At 42.7% G+C, this 18,807-nt stretch overlaps 2 protein-coding genes across 11 annotated transcripts in view; both read right to left on the bottom strand.

The window, feature by feature from the left end:
- Positions 1-18,807, bottom strand: part of ggt7 (gamma-glutamyltransferase 7) — a 111,975-nt gene that overhangs the window by 7,106 nt on the left and 86,062 nt on the right. The gene's annotated exons all lie outside the window — the stretch shown is intronic.
- ncoa6 (nuclear receptor coactivator 6) overlaps positions 1-18,807 on the bottom strand; it is a 68,838-nt gene that overhangs the window by 38,159 nt on the left and 11,872 nt on the right. For 7 of the 10 annotated variants that reach the window (XR_013500308.1, XR_013500309.1, XM_078236791.1 and 4 more), the window contains 8 exons: positions 15,729-15,882; positions 13,732-14,006; positions 12,862-13,017; positions 11,914-12,027; positions 9,818-9,961; positions 6,790-7,548; positions 4,353-4,568; positions 2,563-3,679 (listed from right to left, as the gene is read on the bottom strand). Coding sequence is in view for 8 of the 10 variants with exons in the window: in XM_078236791.1 (XP_078092917.1) it covers positions 2,563-3,679; positions 4,353-4,568; positions 6,790-7,548; positions 9,818-9,961; positions 11,914-12,027; positions 12,862-13,017; positions 13,732-13,927 (2,702 nt within the window). In the remaining 2 variants the exon portion in view is untranslated. The remainder of the gene's footprint in view (positions 1-2,562; positions 3,680-4,352; positions 4,569-6,789; positions 7,549-9,817; positions 9,962-11,913; positions 12,028-12,861; positions 13,018-13,731; positions 14,007-15,728; positions 15,883-18,807) is intronic. The other 3 variants (XM_078236795.1, XM_078236794.1, XM_078236797.1) reach the window with 1 other exon arrangement.

The raw sequence follows: 18,807 nt of genomic DNA, 5'->3' as shown, positions 1-18,807 counted from the left end.
GAAGTCTATAAAATTATGAGAGGTATGGACAGAGTGGATAGTCAGAAGCTTTTTCCCAGGGTGGAAGAGTCAACTACTAGGGGGCACAGGTTTAAGGTGCGAGGGGCAAGGTTTAGAAGAGATGTACGAGGCAGATTTTTTACACAGAGAGTGTGGGTGCCTGGAACTCGTTGCCGGGGAAGGTAGTGGAAGCGGATACGGTAGTGACTTTTAAGGGGCGTCTTGACAAGTACATGAATGAGATGGGAATAGAGGGATATGGTCCCCGGAAGGGTAGGGGGTTTTAGTTAAGTCGGGCAGCATGGTCGGTGCAGGCTTGGGGGGCCGAAGGGCCTGTTCCTGTGCTGTAATTTTCTTTGTTCTTTGTACATCACAATAGCGACTCCACTTCAGAAATATTTCATTGGCTGTGAAGTGTTTTATGATATGATGGTGTGCAAAGGAAGATTGTTTTCCAAAATAGGGAACCTACAAATATTGACAATTTCTTGCAAAGAATTTAATTTGTTCTCATCAAAATTTTGCAAATGAATACAGTAATCCCAGGCAAGGCAGGTAAACATGTGAACCAGGAAAAGTGGCACTTATTCTTTTAGAAATTGGATCTATTGTTTCTGATAAATACAGTCTGCTCCAGAGTTCTGTCGCTCTGTTAACATCTGCTGGGGTTACAAAGTGAAAAGAGGGGGCTAAATTTCCAGGAAGGCCACAGCAAAAAAAAATGCCTATAAAAATTGCCTAATTTGAAACATATCCATATGTAGGTCACTTCTTTCAGTCAGGTCACCTGGATTGTGGGGGCAGAAAATGAAAATGCCACATTGCTATAGCTGGGAATTCTCTTTTGAGCCTGCAACTGAAGAACATTACTGAGAGTTTAACCCATTCGCCTACCTTCAGCACCCAATGTTAGACTGAAACAGTGAGTTCAACATCAACCTTACCAAGTACGGCAGTTCAGAGAACATTCACCAAATTGATTCCAGGGATGAAAGGGCTGTCGTACGAGGAGTGGTTGGATAGCTTGGGCTTGTACTCGCTGGAGTGCAGAAGAATGAGGGGGGGGTAGGGGAGGGGGATCTGCTTGAGGTATATAAAATGCTAAAGGGGATTGATAAGGTGGACGTTGAACAGATGTTACCCCTTATGGGACAGTCTAGCATAAGAGATCATAGATATAGAGAGTGAGAGGAGGTATGGTCAAAACTGAGATGAGGAGAAACTACTTCTCTCAGAGGGTTGCAAACCTGTGGAACTCACTGCCTCAAGAGTGCAATGGAGGCAGAATCAATCAGCACATTCAGGAAAGAAATAGATATGTTTCTGATGAAAAGCAGGATAAAGGGCTATGGGGAGCAGGCAGGAAAGTGGAGCTGAGACCAGGATAAGATCAGCCATGATCGTGTTAAATGGCGGAGCGTGCTGGAAGGGCTGAATTGCCTACTCCCACTCCTAATTCCTAAGTTCCTACGTAAGCAATTTAATCTGTATCTCCATATTTGCATCAGAACCAAGTGGAGGGTCATAGATTTGATCCCTCATCCTTGTGATATTAGTTTACCGTAGGCAAGTGGAAGGAAAGAACAAAGAAAGTTGCGATTGGTAACCTTACAAAATAAGGATGCATTAAATCCCTGTTAAAAAGCCCATTATGTGGAGATGCCGGCGTTGGACTGGGGTAAACACAGTAAGAAGTCTCACAACACCAGGTTAAAGTCCAACAGGTTTATTTGGTAGCAAAAGCCTGACGAAGGAGCAGCGCTCTGAAAGCTAGTGGCTTTTGCTACCAAATAAATCTGTTGGACTTTAACCTGGTGTTGTGAGACTTCTTAAAATGCCCATTGACATTGGGCAAGGATAGGACTGGGCTTGGCTGCCACGTAGGATCGCTTGTTGATGCTCACTATTTTGGCCCACTCGTGATGAATGGCCAGAAGACTCTTGGCACCTGCGAAACTAGATCCCTGCAAAGGGCCAATGTTTCCACAGGGGTGGGGGAAATCGGGAGAAAATTGACAGGAAAATAAAGTTTTTTAAAAAAGTTGTCACAAGTAGGTTTACATTAACACTGCAATGAAATTATTGTGAAAATCCCCTCGTCGCCTGTTCGGGTTACACTGAGGGAGAATTTAGCATGGTCAATGCACCCTAACCAGCACGTCTTTCGGACTGTGGGAGGAAACCGGAGCACCCGGAGGAAACCCATGCAGAGAACGTGCAGACTCCACACAGAGAGTGACCCAAGCCGGGAATCGAACCCGGGTCCCTGGCGCTGTGAGGCAGCAGTGCTAACCACTGTGCCACCGTGCCGCCCACGTTATTATGCTAAATAAAGAAAACTGTTATGAAAAAAAAAAATAAACTTACACCAAACTCAACACCAACGTAACAAGAGGTAAAATGCAATAAGGTGGCGTATTTCATACACGAGTAAAGGGTCACCCTAGATTCAAAGCAATTTGCAATATCACCAGCTAATATATCTACCACAGACTCTTCAAAGCTTCCAAAATAAACTGTCAAGCGTGCTCCACGGAAGAACACAATGATGTAAAAACTTACACATGCTGCATTTGCTCTTCTGGTGGCTGAGGTCCATTATTCTTTTTCTTCTGCGATCGCGATGGTTTTTTCTTTTTGGGCTTGTTGGCATTCTGGTTGTTTTGCTTGTTGGTCATTGCAAACTGCGCAGACGTGATGTCACTCTGCAGCAGATTGACAAGTAACGGACTGGTCAGGGTGACGTCTTTGTTGTTTGGAAAACCAGAGGCAGTGGCCAATGACATCTGACTCCCACTCACAGTGGTGCTATAAGGAGCACTGAAGGGCATGCCATGCCCCGAAAAATGGGGCCCGGCAGAACTACCTGCCTGCATTGTCTGCATGTGGGAAGCAACTACGTTCTGCTGCATTTGCACATCAGGCAGCATCTGGGTCAGATTGACATCATTGGCTGATGTTGTAAGGTCACCATGCTGCTGAGTTAAGTGAGGTACTGAAGGTCTAAGTACTTGTCCCTGCATTCCAATCCCTTGAGAAGGATTCCCATTCAGAGGATTCTGCTGGATCATTGGCGTGGAAAATTGAACCATATTACCTTGAGCGTTTGTGGCCGGTCCCCTCATCATCTGACCTGGCCCTGCTATTGTACTTTGCTGGTTCTGATTATTGAACCCGGGTTTGTTTCCCTGCACCTGACTGACAACAATCTGCTCAGAAAGTCCCATCATCTGGCTTTGCTGCAATATGACTTGGCCCTGAGGTCCTATCAATTGCCCATGCGTAGTCATTATTTGCTGACCCTGCTGTGAGTGCAGCTGCTTGGGTGGAGTCATCCTGGGTCCTGATGGAATGAGATTGTGGCTTTGGGAGGGCGCCATCATCATCTGATTTTGGATGAGCTGGGGCCGGGAAATGATCATCTGGTTCGATGGATGTAGACCTTGGGATTGGATGTTCATCATCTGATTCTGCGACGGTGCGATCTGTTGGTGCATCCCAATAAACTGTGACTGAGGGCCCTGCTGCCCTTGCACAGTGCCCACATTCACTTGAGTAGTGATAGACTGCTGATTATTCATGTTTCCATGAAGTCCAACCAGGTTTGCCTGCATTACATTAGGTGGCCCGTGTGACTGTACATTCATCGGATTTTGGGAAGCAGCATTATTTGGACCACCTGGAAACAAAAGGCAGAATGCTGTGAATTTATTTTTTAAACTAATTGCGTTCAATTTATTCAAGGAGGAAACCCTCCCTATTTGGACTGCATTCAGAACATATGCAAAAATTAATTACTGTTCATCATTAAAACTTGCTTATGATTAAAAGTTACCAACTGGCTCACTCCTGTAGCAGCATAGGTGAAACCTCCAGTTCAATTATGTGGTTTTTTAAAAGTTTATTTATTAGTCACACGTAGGCTTACACTAACACTGCAATGAAGTTACTCTGAAAATCCCCTAGTCGCCACAGTCCAGCATCTGTTCGCGTACACAGAGAGAATTTAGCACGGCCAATGCACCTAACCAGCACATCTTTCAGACTGTGGGAGGAAACCGGAGCACCCGGAGGAAACCCTCGCAGACATAGGGAGAACGTGCAGACTCCGCAGAGACGGTGACCCAAGCCGGGAATCAAACCTGGGTCCCTGGCGCTGTGAGGCAGCAGTACTAACCGCTGTGCCGCAAGTCTGATCCCATGACCATTTCTTTTCCAAAAAGTGGGATTTAGCCATTTATCACACCCAGCATTGCAACCTCCCCCACCTCACTGCCCCAACCTCCTGCCCATTCTCTCCTGAATGATGCTCAGGCATCAATCTAATTTGTTCTTTTGCGGGGAAAACCAACCTGTATGCTGTACATTCTGGTTGGGCTGCACCTGTAGAATTCCACTATTCATCGAGGTGGCAGATGCAACAGCTTGGTTTAGCTGGGCTTGAGTGAAGTTCTGATTGGGTTGACCTGGTGGAAAGGTTGGCGGAAGGCGCTTTGGCATGCCTGAGGGAGAGAACAGCGGTTGAGTTCTCAGCAGTTGCTCATTTAATTCAATTTCTGTAAACAGTCCTTGAAGCAAAGAAAAGAACTTGTATTTATATCTTGCCTGTGATGACCTTGGGATGTCTTAAAACACTTTGCAGCCAGGGAAACGTTATAGAAGTGTAGTGACAGCTGTAATGTTGGAAATGGGGCAAGATCTCATAAACAACAATTAAAAGGCTAACCAGTTTGTCTATTCTACTGATGTTGATAGAAGGATAAATATTGGTCCAGATGCCATGGCGAAAGCCTCTCCTCTTCTTCAAATAGTCCACCTCATCCAGTACATCTCATGCAAAAGACAGCAACACTACAGCACTGCTTTAATGTAACACTTGAAGTGCCAACCTAGATCATGAGCTCAAGTCTTTGAACTTTGTGATCCAGAGGCAAGAATGTTAACATTGAGCCTTATCTGACATTAAATACTGTCATCCAGTCGGGATAATCTATGCTGGATACATTAAAACCACTTCCTTTTCACCTTTGGCAACAAGGATTTCAATCCAGCACACACAGGCAGAATGAACATTATTTCCTCTGAACGACAAACAGAACTTAGTGAGTGTACAATTCAAATACAGTAGACTATCATACATCTGAACAAAAATGAATATCAAATAATCTGAGCCAATACTGCATGAAGTGGTTCCACTATTAATTCAAAACCACCGACACTAAAAATAGTTCGGCGATGCATTGCACCTTGGCCTCCATCATCAAATTTAAAGGTCAATTAATGTACCAATTATAGTAATTACCAATTTTGTGCTGGAAAAAGTAACCTCAAACAAATGAGATTACCTGACAGGTTTGATCAAATCTCAGTACTAAAGATTTGATGAAGATATCATTCACACAAGTCTAGTCTCCAGCCAAAGGGCATCAATGAAGTACCTCCACTCAAAAGGACCACTGATATTAGAACACACTGCAGCACTAAAATTAGACAACACTGGGACATTTCTGATGAAGGGTGGTGATATGCTCATGACATTTCTACAAAGCATCTAATCTGTTCCAGTCGCTACACTTTCCAAGTCAGATCGCTGGGAGACTTTTACAGATGCACCATAGAAAGCATTCTTTCTGGTTGTATCACAGCTTGGTATGGCTCCTGCTCTGCCCAAGACCGCAAGGAACTACAAAAGGTCGTGAATGTAGCCCAATCCATCACACAAACCAGCCTCCCATCCATTGACTCTGTCTACGCTTCCCGCTGCCTCGGCAAAGCAGCCAGCATAATTAAGGACCCCACGCACCCCGGACATTCTCTCTTCCACCTTCTTCCTTCGGGAAAAAGGAACAAAAGTCTTGAGGTCACGGACCAACCGACTCAAGAACAGCTTCTTCCCTGCTGCTGTCAAGACTTTTGAACGCACTTACCTTGCATTAAGTTGATTTTTCTCTACACCCTAGCTATGATTGTAATAGTACATTCTGCACTCTCTTGTTTCCTTCTCTATGAACGCTATGCTTTGTCTGTATAGCGCGCAAGAAACAATACTTTTTACTGTACGTTAATACATGTGACAATAATAAATCAAATCAAATCAAATGTGTCATTGCTCGCATGGCTACAAAGGCCATAAGAAAAACAAGGCTAGAAACATCCTGGCAAATAGTTCTGGGCATTCCCAATCCAGTTCTCTGTGGGGATTGCATAAAACTATCAATTCTTTAACACTGTCTTTGGCAGCTCACTCAGCTGGTGTGTAAAGAGAAAGTGAAAAGTTTGCATTCGAAGTTCGATGGGGTGGTGAGGGAGAACAGTCATTTAAGGCTGGCACATTGAGGTAGCAGGGCAGCTATACCCAAACTAGGAACCAAAATTTGAAGTGGGGGCAGGGAATGAGAATTCCATTCTGAGCAGAGGCATTCCTTACTTGAAGAACACAAACATTGCTCAAGTCAAATACTCGCAGAACGATAGAGGTGGAAGAATTGAAAAGAAAAATATTAAAATCTCCTCAGCAACATAACATCCTTAAAGGGTGAACATTGGGACAGAATCTTTTGATAGCGAGGGAAGTAAAGGAAGCCAAATTAAAGCAATTGTTATTTTAATCAGCCATTGAAATGTAATTGAAAAATCTATTTGTAGCGAGTGCGCGTAATGCACCAGACTATTTACACTTCCTCGGCTTTTCATTTACCATAGGATTTGACTTGATTTCACTAAAAATAAAAATGCACTATTACTTATTTACTGACAATATAATTTTTTTTAAACTGTTGCAATACTCACTCCCCATGCCAGAATGGGAACTCTGTGCCACCTGATTTGCTTGCATCATAAACCCAGCAGGCAAGTTTCCTTGCTGAACTATGGGACCTCGACTTGGAGAACTCTGGCACACAGCTGGCTGAAAAGTCTGAGGGAGGGAGGTGCTCTGAGGCGTCCTCGGTCCTATATGCTGCTGTGGCTGGTTCACTGTTGGAGACGATGAAGGGGAGCTTTGTTGGAAAGAGGAAGGAGATGAGACTGGAGACTTGTTGGTTAGATGAGGCTGTTGCAAGGGCGTAGGAACTCGAGAAGGGCCTCCCTGATGGCTTTTAGGGGGTGGCGATGCAAACTGTGGCGAGCTGCAGGGTTGAGAAAAGGTTTGATGGCTTTGTGACGTTTGCTGACTTCCGAATGGGTACGGAGGGGGAGGGTGAGCGGGGGTCTGTATAGTTGCCAGGGTCGGCCTGACCTGAAGTTGATGGGGTTGCATTTGTCCAGGCATAGGGGCCTTCTTCCAGATCTGATTTGCCAATGTTCCCAAGGCCCCCTGTGTAGAGGCTGATTGGATTGCTGCTGGGACTTGGTTCCACGTGGCAGCTATGGAAATTTGAGCCGGATTAAATGGAGGGCGCCCTCCTTGCAGCTGATGAGGCTGAAGATTGGCTGGAGCAATCTGCCGGGTGTTTGGCATGGTTTGCACAATGTTAGGCTGTGAAGGCAACGATCCAGAGGGGTGGCTTGATGCTTGAATGTTTAGAGTTGACAAAACAGAATCCATATCTGGTTTCAAAAAAAAAAAGAAAATGCATTTAATTTCAAGCTACAGTTTCAATTATTACAAAATGATTAAAGGTTTTCTATTCATCATCAACACAGCTTTCGACAGGAAGAAGCTCGACACCTGTGGAGTTTATGCTTTACATATATTGCAAATTTCACATTGATGTACTGATTACATTCATGATGCATCCCCCAAGGAAATGTAGCACTTTCCCTAGAATTGCAGAAAGAAACTAAGCCCGAGGCCATGGTAATCAGAAAGTGTTTAGCTGCGTAAAAAAAAAAGTGCTATCCAAAATTATGCAAATTTCTACAGTTGTGAAACAATGAACATTTCCAGGAGCCATCAGTTGCAAGCAGAAATGTTAGCAAAGACTCAGTCTTGAAAGACCGTCAACCACCTTCATTGAATAGAACATAGAACAGTACAGCACAGGAAACAGGCCCTTTTCGGCCCACCATGTTGTGCTGAACATGATGCCAAATTCAACTAATCCCTTCTGCCTGCCCTTGCTCCATGTCCCTCTATTCCTCGCATATTCATGTGCTTATCTAAAAGTCCCTTAAACAGCCCTATCGTATCTGCCTCCACCACCACCCCTGGCATCGCGTTCCAAACACCTATCACTGTGTAAAAAAAAACTTGCCCCTCACATGTCCTTTGAACTTTCCCCCTCTCACCTTAACTGCACGCCCCCGAGTATTAGACATTTCAACTCTGGGGGAAAATAGATTTTGATTGTTGACCGTACCTGTTTAATTAATTATAATTTAAATTGTTTACATAATTAAAAATTATGTCGGATCCTATGGTCAATTCAATTTAGAGCCCTTTGTTGCTAACAGCTTTGGTGGACTCAACTCCCAAGTACAGGCCAAGTAGGTATGAAAATACAGCATTGGTTATTGGAGTGTTTTGCAGTCAGCCTTTAATGAAGCCGGGAGAATTTAAGTGATACAATTGACATTACAGTAGACAATAATATGCAACAGTTTAACTTAAATCACCAGCTCACATCATTTGACTATGTTTTGGAAATAGGTGCACTCCTTCTACGGGATAGACATTCCATCTGAGGGAGTGACCAGTGACAATGAACCCAAGAGAATATTTAATGCATGACGTGCAAATTTGTAACATTTCCAGAAATTCCAACATTGCAATATGATAGAAAATTAAAATATTTGTAGTAGGAAACTAAATAAAATTAAACTGCTTCAAGTTTGCATAGAGCATCGCTGAATCCTTACAGTGCAGAAGGAAGCCATTTGGCCCATCGAGCCTGCCCCGACAACAATCCCACCCAGGTCCTATCCCCTTAACCCCATGTATTTACCCCTGCTTATCCCCTGGCACTAAGGGGCAATTTGGCATGACCAATCAACCTAATCTGTACATCTTTGGAGTATTGGAGGAAACTGGAGCATCCAGAGGAAAACGGGGAAAATATGCAAAATACACACAGTAAGTAGCGCCTGGCTGACAACAAAACTTTCAGGTTTGAAGTTTTTCAAATCACCATCCAAAGAGATAAAATTATGTTAATTTGAATTCGGTGTCACTCCAGCCTCCACATCATTCCCTATTTGAGCCAGTGAAGTGCAAGTCCCCTACTTCCTGGAAAGCCTCCTCCTTCATACAACTTGAAAATGAGGCCTCATATGCTAGGGACATGCAAATATGAATCTACATCCCATGCTGGGACATGCAAATATGAACCTACATCCTATCACGCCATAACATGATATACGAGTGTGAATAGTTCATAAATAAATATGCGAAGGCGCTCTGCATGTCGGTTTAAATAACCCTCTATGTTGATTAACTTTCTGCTTCTCTTGTAAACTATACAATGACGACTGTTTTAGGAATACTATGTTCAAATGTTACACTTAGTTATTGAAAGTACAAAGCTCAGAGTCTGCTGAACAGTTGGAAGACACAATGATTTCCTTCTATTACTGTATAAACAAAGACCTCAGTGACCAGGAGTTAATTTAAGAAATGTTCTTAAAATCAAATGGCACTCACTACACCCTATTCAGGCAATATAATATTTTCATAGCTTAAAGACAAATGATGTACCATGGAACTTTATTTTACTTTTATTTTAACACACAAGTTAAAACACCATGTACAAAAAAAAAGTGTGGAACTAGCCTAAGAAAGATGAGAACTGTGCATCCTTCTGAAAACTCTTTCCACAGAAAGTGCAATTGCTGTCTCCTGCAAGAAGCAAGCTTTTAATGCATTAAATCTCCTCCTTACCAGGCTGTGAGGTGGGTCGAGTAGAAGGATGAGGTACTCTGCTTTGCAGTAGCTCTGAGCTTGCTCCACTACTAACCAAGGAAGCTGCCATATTGCTACTTGAAGGCATCATAGCAGCAGATGGATTGTTAACTCTAATCAAACCTATTTCCAAAAAAACAGAATGTGGAACTATCATTGTCTGATTAGTATTTGCATTTAGCACCAACATTATCCTGATCCTTATTTCATTTTGTAACCTTAAGCAACGTGCAGTTCTCAATACTACCAATCATGTTTCCAGGTCTGAAGGCTTTGCAAACCTTTGAACTTCCTTTCTTTCCATAGAATCTCACTTTCTGTCACACCATACGATCCTCAAGCATAAACATTTATCACATTTGCATATCAAGACATAATAAATCCTGGATTGATCAATCGATTAAAGTTGACAAGTTCAAATCCATCAACAATTACTTTATTTGCTTGACCATAAGACATACTTTTTTTTCTGGCAAAAAAATCACCTAAAATTGTTGTATATCTTATGGTCTGAAAGTTATGCCCAAATGTTTCTTTTTAGATCCCGAACCAGTCACAAAAATATAGCACTTTCCCCTCTCCCTTGTTACCCAGCAAAGTCCTTTAACCAATTGACAATATTCTTCTTTGATTACAGTTCTTATTTCGCCTACAAGTCTTTTGGTAGTACAGACCTTGAGTATTGCTGAAAAAAAGAGACATGTTTGTCAAAGGCATCCTGCAGGTTAATGGCTACACTGACCAGATCATTTCACGCTGTACATTGCACAAACTCATGAATTGGCCGAAGGCTGTCACTTTCTATCCCCAAAAGGTACCTCAGATTACCCTGAAAGGGCAAGGTATCTCAAACATTTGAGCAACAGATGAAGCCATCTGGTCCACGCTGTCGCTCCACAGTAGCAACATGAGTGGTATTCACCGCTAACAGGGTGCTGCCATAAAGCCAAAAGGACATTCTGCCTATTACACAAATGTGGCAAACCTAGCATCACACTGGCACTGAAATTCATATGAATTTCAGTGCCAGTGTGATGCTAGGTATTAAGGCCGTACTTCCCACAGGCTGGCAGATTGGATCGAACAGCATGTCCCTTCCGCTGTTTCTAACGGACAAAGTCCATGCTTGCAAAACTCAAAACAGTATCCAACATTGATGCGATTTGACGATTGGACATTTGTTAAATAACCCTCAGTGTGCCTAGAATTACACTGACAACCAATTTAAGATAGTCATTCAGGCTCTCAGTTTGATGCATCTGCGTGCACTGGAAGTTACGTACATAAATACACAGGAGCCCGTTACTTGCAGAGAAAAAGAACAGGTAAACACATTCAGCTAAACAAAATAAGTGACAGCCGCTCACTGGTTCAGTCCTCAGGGCTACGCCATGATCAGAGTCAAACTGAAAAATTCCAAATAATACAGTCACCATCAACTGGTGCATTCTCAATGACGACGACTCAACCAGAGTCTGTTTTCCAACCATTCTGCACTTTCTTTTCATAGAGTATAAATTTGCTGTCTCCCCTCACATTGGCATTCTTGCAAAATATCCTCATGAGTGCAAGACAAAAAGCTATGAGAAATATGACCGCTTTTCCAGCAAAGCTACACATTTGTTGCGATGTATTTGGGTCAGCAATCACAGAGCATGTTTCTGTTAATTCAAAGTCTCTTGATACAAATGGTCTTGTATCTTTTTAAAATAACATTGGGTAGTGCATTCCATTGTGCCTTCAAGGGCAGGAATGGAGAAGATTGACCATGGAATCGACATCCAGAGTTAAAATTGAAAACAAAATCCTGGAATAATGTAAAAATTAATTAGATGCTAATGGGGGGGAACTTGCTGAATAGATAAGTGAAGACGCCCCCCCACTCATCCATAATTGTGATTTTTTATATAATTTGATCAATCACCTTGCCTCATAAATTGCCTCCCCCCCCACAACCCCATAAAAACAATGTAACAGTACTTCCTAAAATACTATTTTGGCATTGCTTTCAAAAGGCAGCAACACAATCAAGTTGCTCCAAAAAAAAGTGTTCAGCAGTTGAATATTTTATGTACCTTGACCTCCTTGCAAAGAAAATCCTGATTCCATTCTGATTGGATTCACTGGCCCATTTACTCTGATTTCTTGGCCTCGATGCTGCACCAAAGCCAAGTTAATGATCCCTTCGCCTGAAATAAAATTAAACATTCCTTTTATTTTAAAGACATTTTCAGATTTTTGAAGTGCAATGCATTAAAAATTTAAACAGATAATTAACGGCTTGTCTCATTTTGCATCCAAAACTAGACATTTTAATCAAACATCACAATTAGCACTATAGGCACGGTGGCACAGTGGGTTAGCACTGCTGCCTCACGGCGCCAGGGACCCGGGTTCGATTCCCGGCCTTGGGTCACTATCTGTGCAGAGTCTGCACGTTCTCCCCGTGTCTGCGCGGGTTTCCGCTGGGTGTTCCGGTTTCCTCCCAAAGTCCGAAAGGCATGCTGGTTAGGTGCGTTGGCCATGCTAAATTCTCTCTCTCCACAGACTAATGACCCTCTCAGGAGAAACATTTCGCCTCCTCTATCTTAAATGCTGGACCCAGTATTTTTAACCTAACTCCCCAAGTCCTAGCCTCTCATAAAAGGGAAGACACCTTCTGAGCATCTACACTCTCAAGTCCCCTCAAGATCTTAAAACATTTCAATAAAATGGCCTCATTCTTCTGAACTTCAATGGATACAAGCCCAATCTGTCTAATATTGTGTGGCGACTAGGGGATTTTCACACTAACTTCATCGCAGTGTTAATGTAAGCCAATTTGTGAATACTACTAATAAATAAATTTGAAACTATAAAAACTAAATTTGAGTTCTACATTTTGTGCAGTACATCTGTTGCTGTACTTGATGACGTCTCATCCATTTTTGCAGTATTGTTGCTGAAATCGTGCACGACCAGGCTAAAATGCCCATCCGTCCAATATCGCATACATTGAAAATTGGGAAAAAAAGTCCAATTACCTTCAATTTGAACTGAAAGAATGCCCAGATCACGGAGCTGCTGGTTGTTATTCTGAGCCATCAGTCGTAATCGCTCTGCAGCTTCACGGGGAATATTAAACGTTACACGAACACTGTTCCATGGTTCCACTTTCTCCGGCCTCAGCTTCTCTGCACCTGGTTGAAAAGTTAGCAAATATTTCGTATTTGGTGCTTGCCTCCCAAAAGCGTGGTTTGATACATTAACAAAAACACACTTGCAAATATCATAGTTGAACTTAATGCAGCTCTGCTTTATAAGAAACCGTAGGTTATGGTATGTCATGCACGTGTGTTACATTTCCACCAAGGTGTAGATGGTGTCCCTTTAAAGTCTAACCATTGCTAATTAAAGTGGCTCAGGGTCAGAGCTTAGTTGGGAACTTGGCAAATTGAAAATTGCTAATCATTTTCAGACTGTAACTTAGAAGTACAGAATCTTTTAACATCCAAGGATAGAAAATCACAGCTCAGTCAGATGCAGTGTGTTCTTTGTAACCCAACTTCACTTAGCCTTCAAGAGGCTACTCATTGCCATGTTTCCTCAAACCAGGACAGGTTAGGTCAAATATCTCTACACTGGTACCTTCATCATTCTCTGATTGATCAGCAGATGAAGGGACTCAAACTAGGATAAACAACACCAGTCACGACAAGATGAATGAGAAGTGATTGGAAGTAGTAAGCAATCTTTGTCTATTCTCTAAACTTCATATGAAGGTGAAGGAAAAAAATGAGAGTTCAAGATAGTGGGATGCAAATGCATTTTAAAAATATGTACTTTCCTATGCAACTTAATTAGATTCTGATTGCTCGATTTGGAAGCATTAATCCTTTGAATAGAATTCTTACCCATCCCCAGAAGGCATGACATGTTATTAATGATCGTGTCTAGTTTATTCACAAAGTCATCATCGTTCATGTTCCCCTTGAAAGCTATCCAGACTGTGAAATCATCCTCCCGGACTTCGAGGCTCAGCTGATCCTTGTCCAACACTAACTCCAGGTCCATTTCTTCAATCGCTGTAGACCATACGGAGAGAAGCATGTCTTCTAGATTAGGTAAGTCATCTGAAGCTATTCTTCCAGTGTTTCAGATTGATGCCAAACGGTAAACCACAAAGAGGCTGTGTGCAGAGTGAAAACTAATTAATAACCAGTAAACAAATCAAGTCGTAAAAGTTCACGATTGGTTAATTGCAGGAACATCAAATAAAAACTGAGGCTCTGTGAAACATTTATCAGTTAGGCCTGCAGCTCCAGGGATTGAGCCTTTTAAAACCAATTTTGCTCTCGCATGGTAATTTTTTTTTTTAGTTCATTCGCAGGATGTGGTTATCAGCAGCACGGCCAGTATTTATTGCTCATCCCTATTTGCCCTTAACAGGGTGGTTTGTTAAGCCATTTCAGAGTGTAGCTGAGAGTCCGCCACACTGGTGTGGATCTGGAATCAGGCTAGGTGAGGATGTGAGATTTCTTTCGCTCAAGGATATTAATGAGCCAGAGGGATTTTCACAACAATCCAATAGCTACATGGCCACCATTAGCTTATTATTCCAGATTTATTTCATAATTGAATTTAAACTCCCTGGCTGTCATGGTGGAATTTGAGCTCCCATCACTGGACCATTAGGCTAGGCCTTTGGGCTCTCATCCAGTAACATAACTGACAATGGCATTAATCAGAATAATTATATATCAACGCTACTCATATCAGGATCAACTGGATTACAATTTTAAAAATGCAATTACAATATTTTAAAGCATTATGACTTCTACACTATCCGTCTTCCCTTATTATATACAAGGTAGCACAGTGGTTAGCCCTGCTGCCTCACAGTGCCAGGGACCCGGGTTCAATTCTCGGCTTGGGTCACTGTCTGTGTGGAGTCTGCACGTTCTCCCCGCGTCTGCGTGGGTTTCCTCTGGGTGCTCCCGGTTTCCTCCCACAGTCTGCAAGACGTGCTGGTTAGGTGCACTGGCCATGCTAAATTCTCCCTCGCATTACCCGAACAAGCGCCAGAGTGTGGTGACTGAGGGATTTTCACAGTAACTTAATTGCAGTGTTAATGTAAGCTTCTGGTCATCCTATTATAGAAAGGGCACTCTTAAACTAGAAAGAGTGCAGAAAAGATTTACTAGGATGCTACCGGGACTTGATAGTTTGAGTTATAAGGAGAGGCTGGATCTTTTTTCTCCGGAGCGTAGGAGGCTGAGGGGTGATCTTATAGAGGTCTATTAAATAATGAGGGGCATAGATCAGCTAGATAGTCAATATCTTTTCCCAAAGATAGGGGAGTCTAAAACTAGAAGGCATAGATTTGTGAGAGGGGAGAGATATAAAAGAATCCAGAGGGGCAAGGTTTTCCACACAGAGGTGGTAAGTGTCTGGAACAAGCTGACAGAGGTAGTAGTAGAGGCAGGTACAACTTTGTCTTTTAAAAAGTGTTTAGACAGTTACGTGAGTAAGATGGCTATCGAGGGATATGGGCCAAACGCGGCCAATTGGGACTAGCTTAGGCGTTTAAAAAAAAAAGGACGACATGGACAAGTTGAGCCGAAGGGCCTGTTTCCATGCTGTAAACCTCTATGACTCTACTTGTGACACTAATAAATAAATTTTATTCTCTCCTCTCACTGACTGCAGGCTAATGCTCCTCTCATACCTGAAGAAATAGCAGGGGTTGTTAACCAACAAACACCCATGTTTAATCTCGGTCGGTGCTGATTTAAGTGATTTCAGCTAGTTTGGGAGTAGTGGAGGCTGAAAATGATCCGAGTGCCCCTGGATAGCAATCTCAGGGTTGGGGGGAATTTGGGGAGAACTGAAAAACTCAGCTGAGGTTTACCTTTTTGTTTGCTAATTAGCAATCCCTTCCTGTAGGCAAGAATGCGATTCAGTTGATGGTGATGTTCCCACAGATGAGTAGCTTGATGACAACTATGAGGTTCATACATGAATGATACATGAGTGACCACCTGCACACAGCACTCGAAGATGCCCTGCAAAAGAAAATATTGACATTGATCTTGCTGAGAAACTGAACTGTTCCAATTCTTGGCAGTGGTGTTGAAAGTTTCTTCAATCTGGAATCATCTGCAAACTTCTGCTACGTGGGGGCGACGCTGTGGCTAGCACTGCTGCCTCACAGCGCCAAAGGACCCAGGTTCGATCCCTGACTTGGGTCACTGTCTGTGCGGAGTCTAAACGTTCTCCCCATGTCTGCGTGGGTTTCCTCCCACAGTCCGAAAGACGTGCTGGTTAGGTGCATTGGCCGTGCTAAATTCTCCCTCAGTGTAACCCAAACAGGTGCCGCAGTGTGGCGACTAGGGGATTTTCACAGTAACTTCATTGCAGTGTTAACGTAAGCCTACTTGTGACACTGATAAATAAATAAATTTTAAACCGGCTGGAATCATCTCAGCATTGACCAAAGATTGAACCTGGGTCTTTCTTCGTACAGACACTTGGTTCAACCTTTCGGATCGAGATCTCGTTTAGGCATCCTCTCAAAATCGCCTCACGCCATCCCTCCACCACCCTCCCCACCTGGATTAGTCAAATCTATTCTTCACAAATCAATGCTGACTCTCTGAGGTGACATTTGTTCAAGTACTCTGTAACTCTGTACCTGATTATATATTCTCGTATCTTTCGTAACTTAAACTGACAGTCTACATCTACTTTTGGTTTCTCCTACTCTCCTTTATTTAATAAGGGATTCATTTCTGTAATTTTCCAAATCCAAAAGGGCACAATTTCTGAACCTGGAGTGTTTTGGAAAATTGTGACTCATGGGTCTGCAATTTCCTCATCTTGGATGCGTTACGTGCTAAAGATTTGTTTATCTCTTTTGTCCCATTACTTTCTCCATTACCATTTTTAAAAATACATAAATCCACTCAGTTCCTCCACTTTTAGGTTTCCTTGTGCCACTAGTATTGTGCCCTCTTCCTCCACTGTGAACACAGATACAAAACTCTCATCTCATCAGACTGCCACTTCTTTATAATCCCACCAACATCCGTCCTTAATGGGCCTTACCACACTCTCTCAATATATTTGTCAAGGGTTTTTCGGTTAGCTATGATGTCCCTTGCAGGGTTTTTTTTCACATTTTCTTTTTGCATCACATTACTTTCCATATCCCTTTGTTGCTTTTTTTTAAAACAGCTCTCCCAGTTTGCTGAATTTCCACATTTCCTGACATTTCTTAAGCCTTTAGCTTGATACCTCATTTACTGACTGTAGTTACATAACTACATAAGTAGAACCTTTGTCTTTTCTGTGTACGCACTGGTCTTATTTCATGTGTTGAACAAATCTGATAAACGAAAATAAAAAACATAACAGGTAGGAGTCGGCCACATAGAATCATAGAAACCCTACAGTACAGAGAGAGGCCATTCGGCCCATCGAGTCTGCACCGGCCACAATCCCACCCAGGCCCCACCCTCCTATCCCTACATATTTTACCCGCTAATCCCTCTAACCTGCGCATCTCAGGACACTAAGGGGTAATTTTAGCATGGCCAATCAACCTAACCCGCACATCTTTGGACTGTGGGAGGAAACCGGAGCACCCGGAGAAAACCCACACAGACATGAGGAGAATGTGCAAACTCCACACAGACAGTGACCCAAGCTGGGAATTGAACCCAGGTCCCTGGAGCTGTGAAGCAGCAGTGCTAACCACTGTGCTACCGTGCCGCTGGCCCCTCAGGCTTCCTCCACCGTTCAATAAAATTAGAGCTGATTTCCAATCTCAATTGCACCTTCCTGCCTGATCCCCATATCCCTCGATTCCCTTAGATTCAAATAAGTTATTGAACTTATCTTGAATATACTCAACAATTGAACATCACAGCCTTCTGTGGTGCAGAATTCCAAAGATGCTTCCTATTGCTTGTCGATAAAAACATTTAAACAGTTCAGCCGAGTTTAATGCAATTAATTCTTCCCATTCCTTCGAAGTTTCCTTGTTTCAATTAAAAACCATCGTTTGTGACCATTTGTCATCTCTCTCAAACCTAACATCAAATTCAATCACATTAGTCGCTGAATCACAGAACCCTACAGTGCAGAAGGAGGCCATTCAGCCCATCGAGCCTGCAGCAACAGCAGGCCCTATCCCCGTGACCCCATGTACTTACCCTGTTAATTCTCCTGACACTAAGAGGCAACTTATCATGGCCAATCCACCTAACCAGCATATCTTTGGACTGTGGGAGGAAACCAGACTACCCAGAGGAAATCCACGCAGACACGGGGGAAAATGTGCAAACTCCGCACAGACAGTGACGTGAGGCTGGAATTGAATCCGGGTCCCTGGAGCTGTGAGGCAGCAGTGCTAACCACTGTGCCGCCATGTCACCCGCTGCTGCCTTATCGTTATATTGTTAACTAATTCTGGTTCATTACTCATTACTAAACTCAGAATGGTTTCTTCCATGATTAGCTCTAAAACACACTGTTCTAGAAAACTGTCCCGAATACATTTTAAAGGCTTTACAATTGAGCTGTTCAGCCCTAGTCTTACTGGAGGAAAATGTGGTGCCGAGGCCTTTGTGGTACAACCCCAAAATAGTGAAGGTGGCAGTGGGGGACTGGAGCAAAGTTGTGCCGCACTTAAGTTGATCTAGTAAACAAGAAGACATCGGAGTAGATAACTTACCTTCTCTGAGACAGTGCAAGGTAAAGCACAAGATTTTTAAAAATCGAGATAAAGGCATGCAATTATTGTGCATGCATCCAATGCAACTCTAAATGTAACAATGGTTTATGAATTTTAATATGGATCATACCAACTAAAGTTTTATGAACTAAATTGCATTGACTTGAGAAAATCATATTACTTCTCCTTTCAAAAAACAAGAAAAGATCTCAGATTTCTCTCATTAGTTAAAGTTTATTTATTATTAGTCACA

Source organism: Mustelus asterias, chromosome 20 (assembly GCF_964213995.1).
Source record: "Mustelus asterias chromosome 20, sMusAst1.hap1.1, whole genome shotgun sequence".
NCBI classification, from domain to species: Eukaryota; Metazoa; Chordata; class Chondrichthyes; order Carcharhiniformes; family Triakidae; genus Mustelus; species Mustelus asterias.
This window is presented reverse-complemented; position numbering and strand designations above follow the sequence as displayed.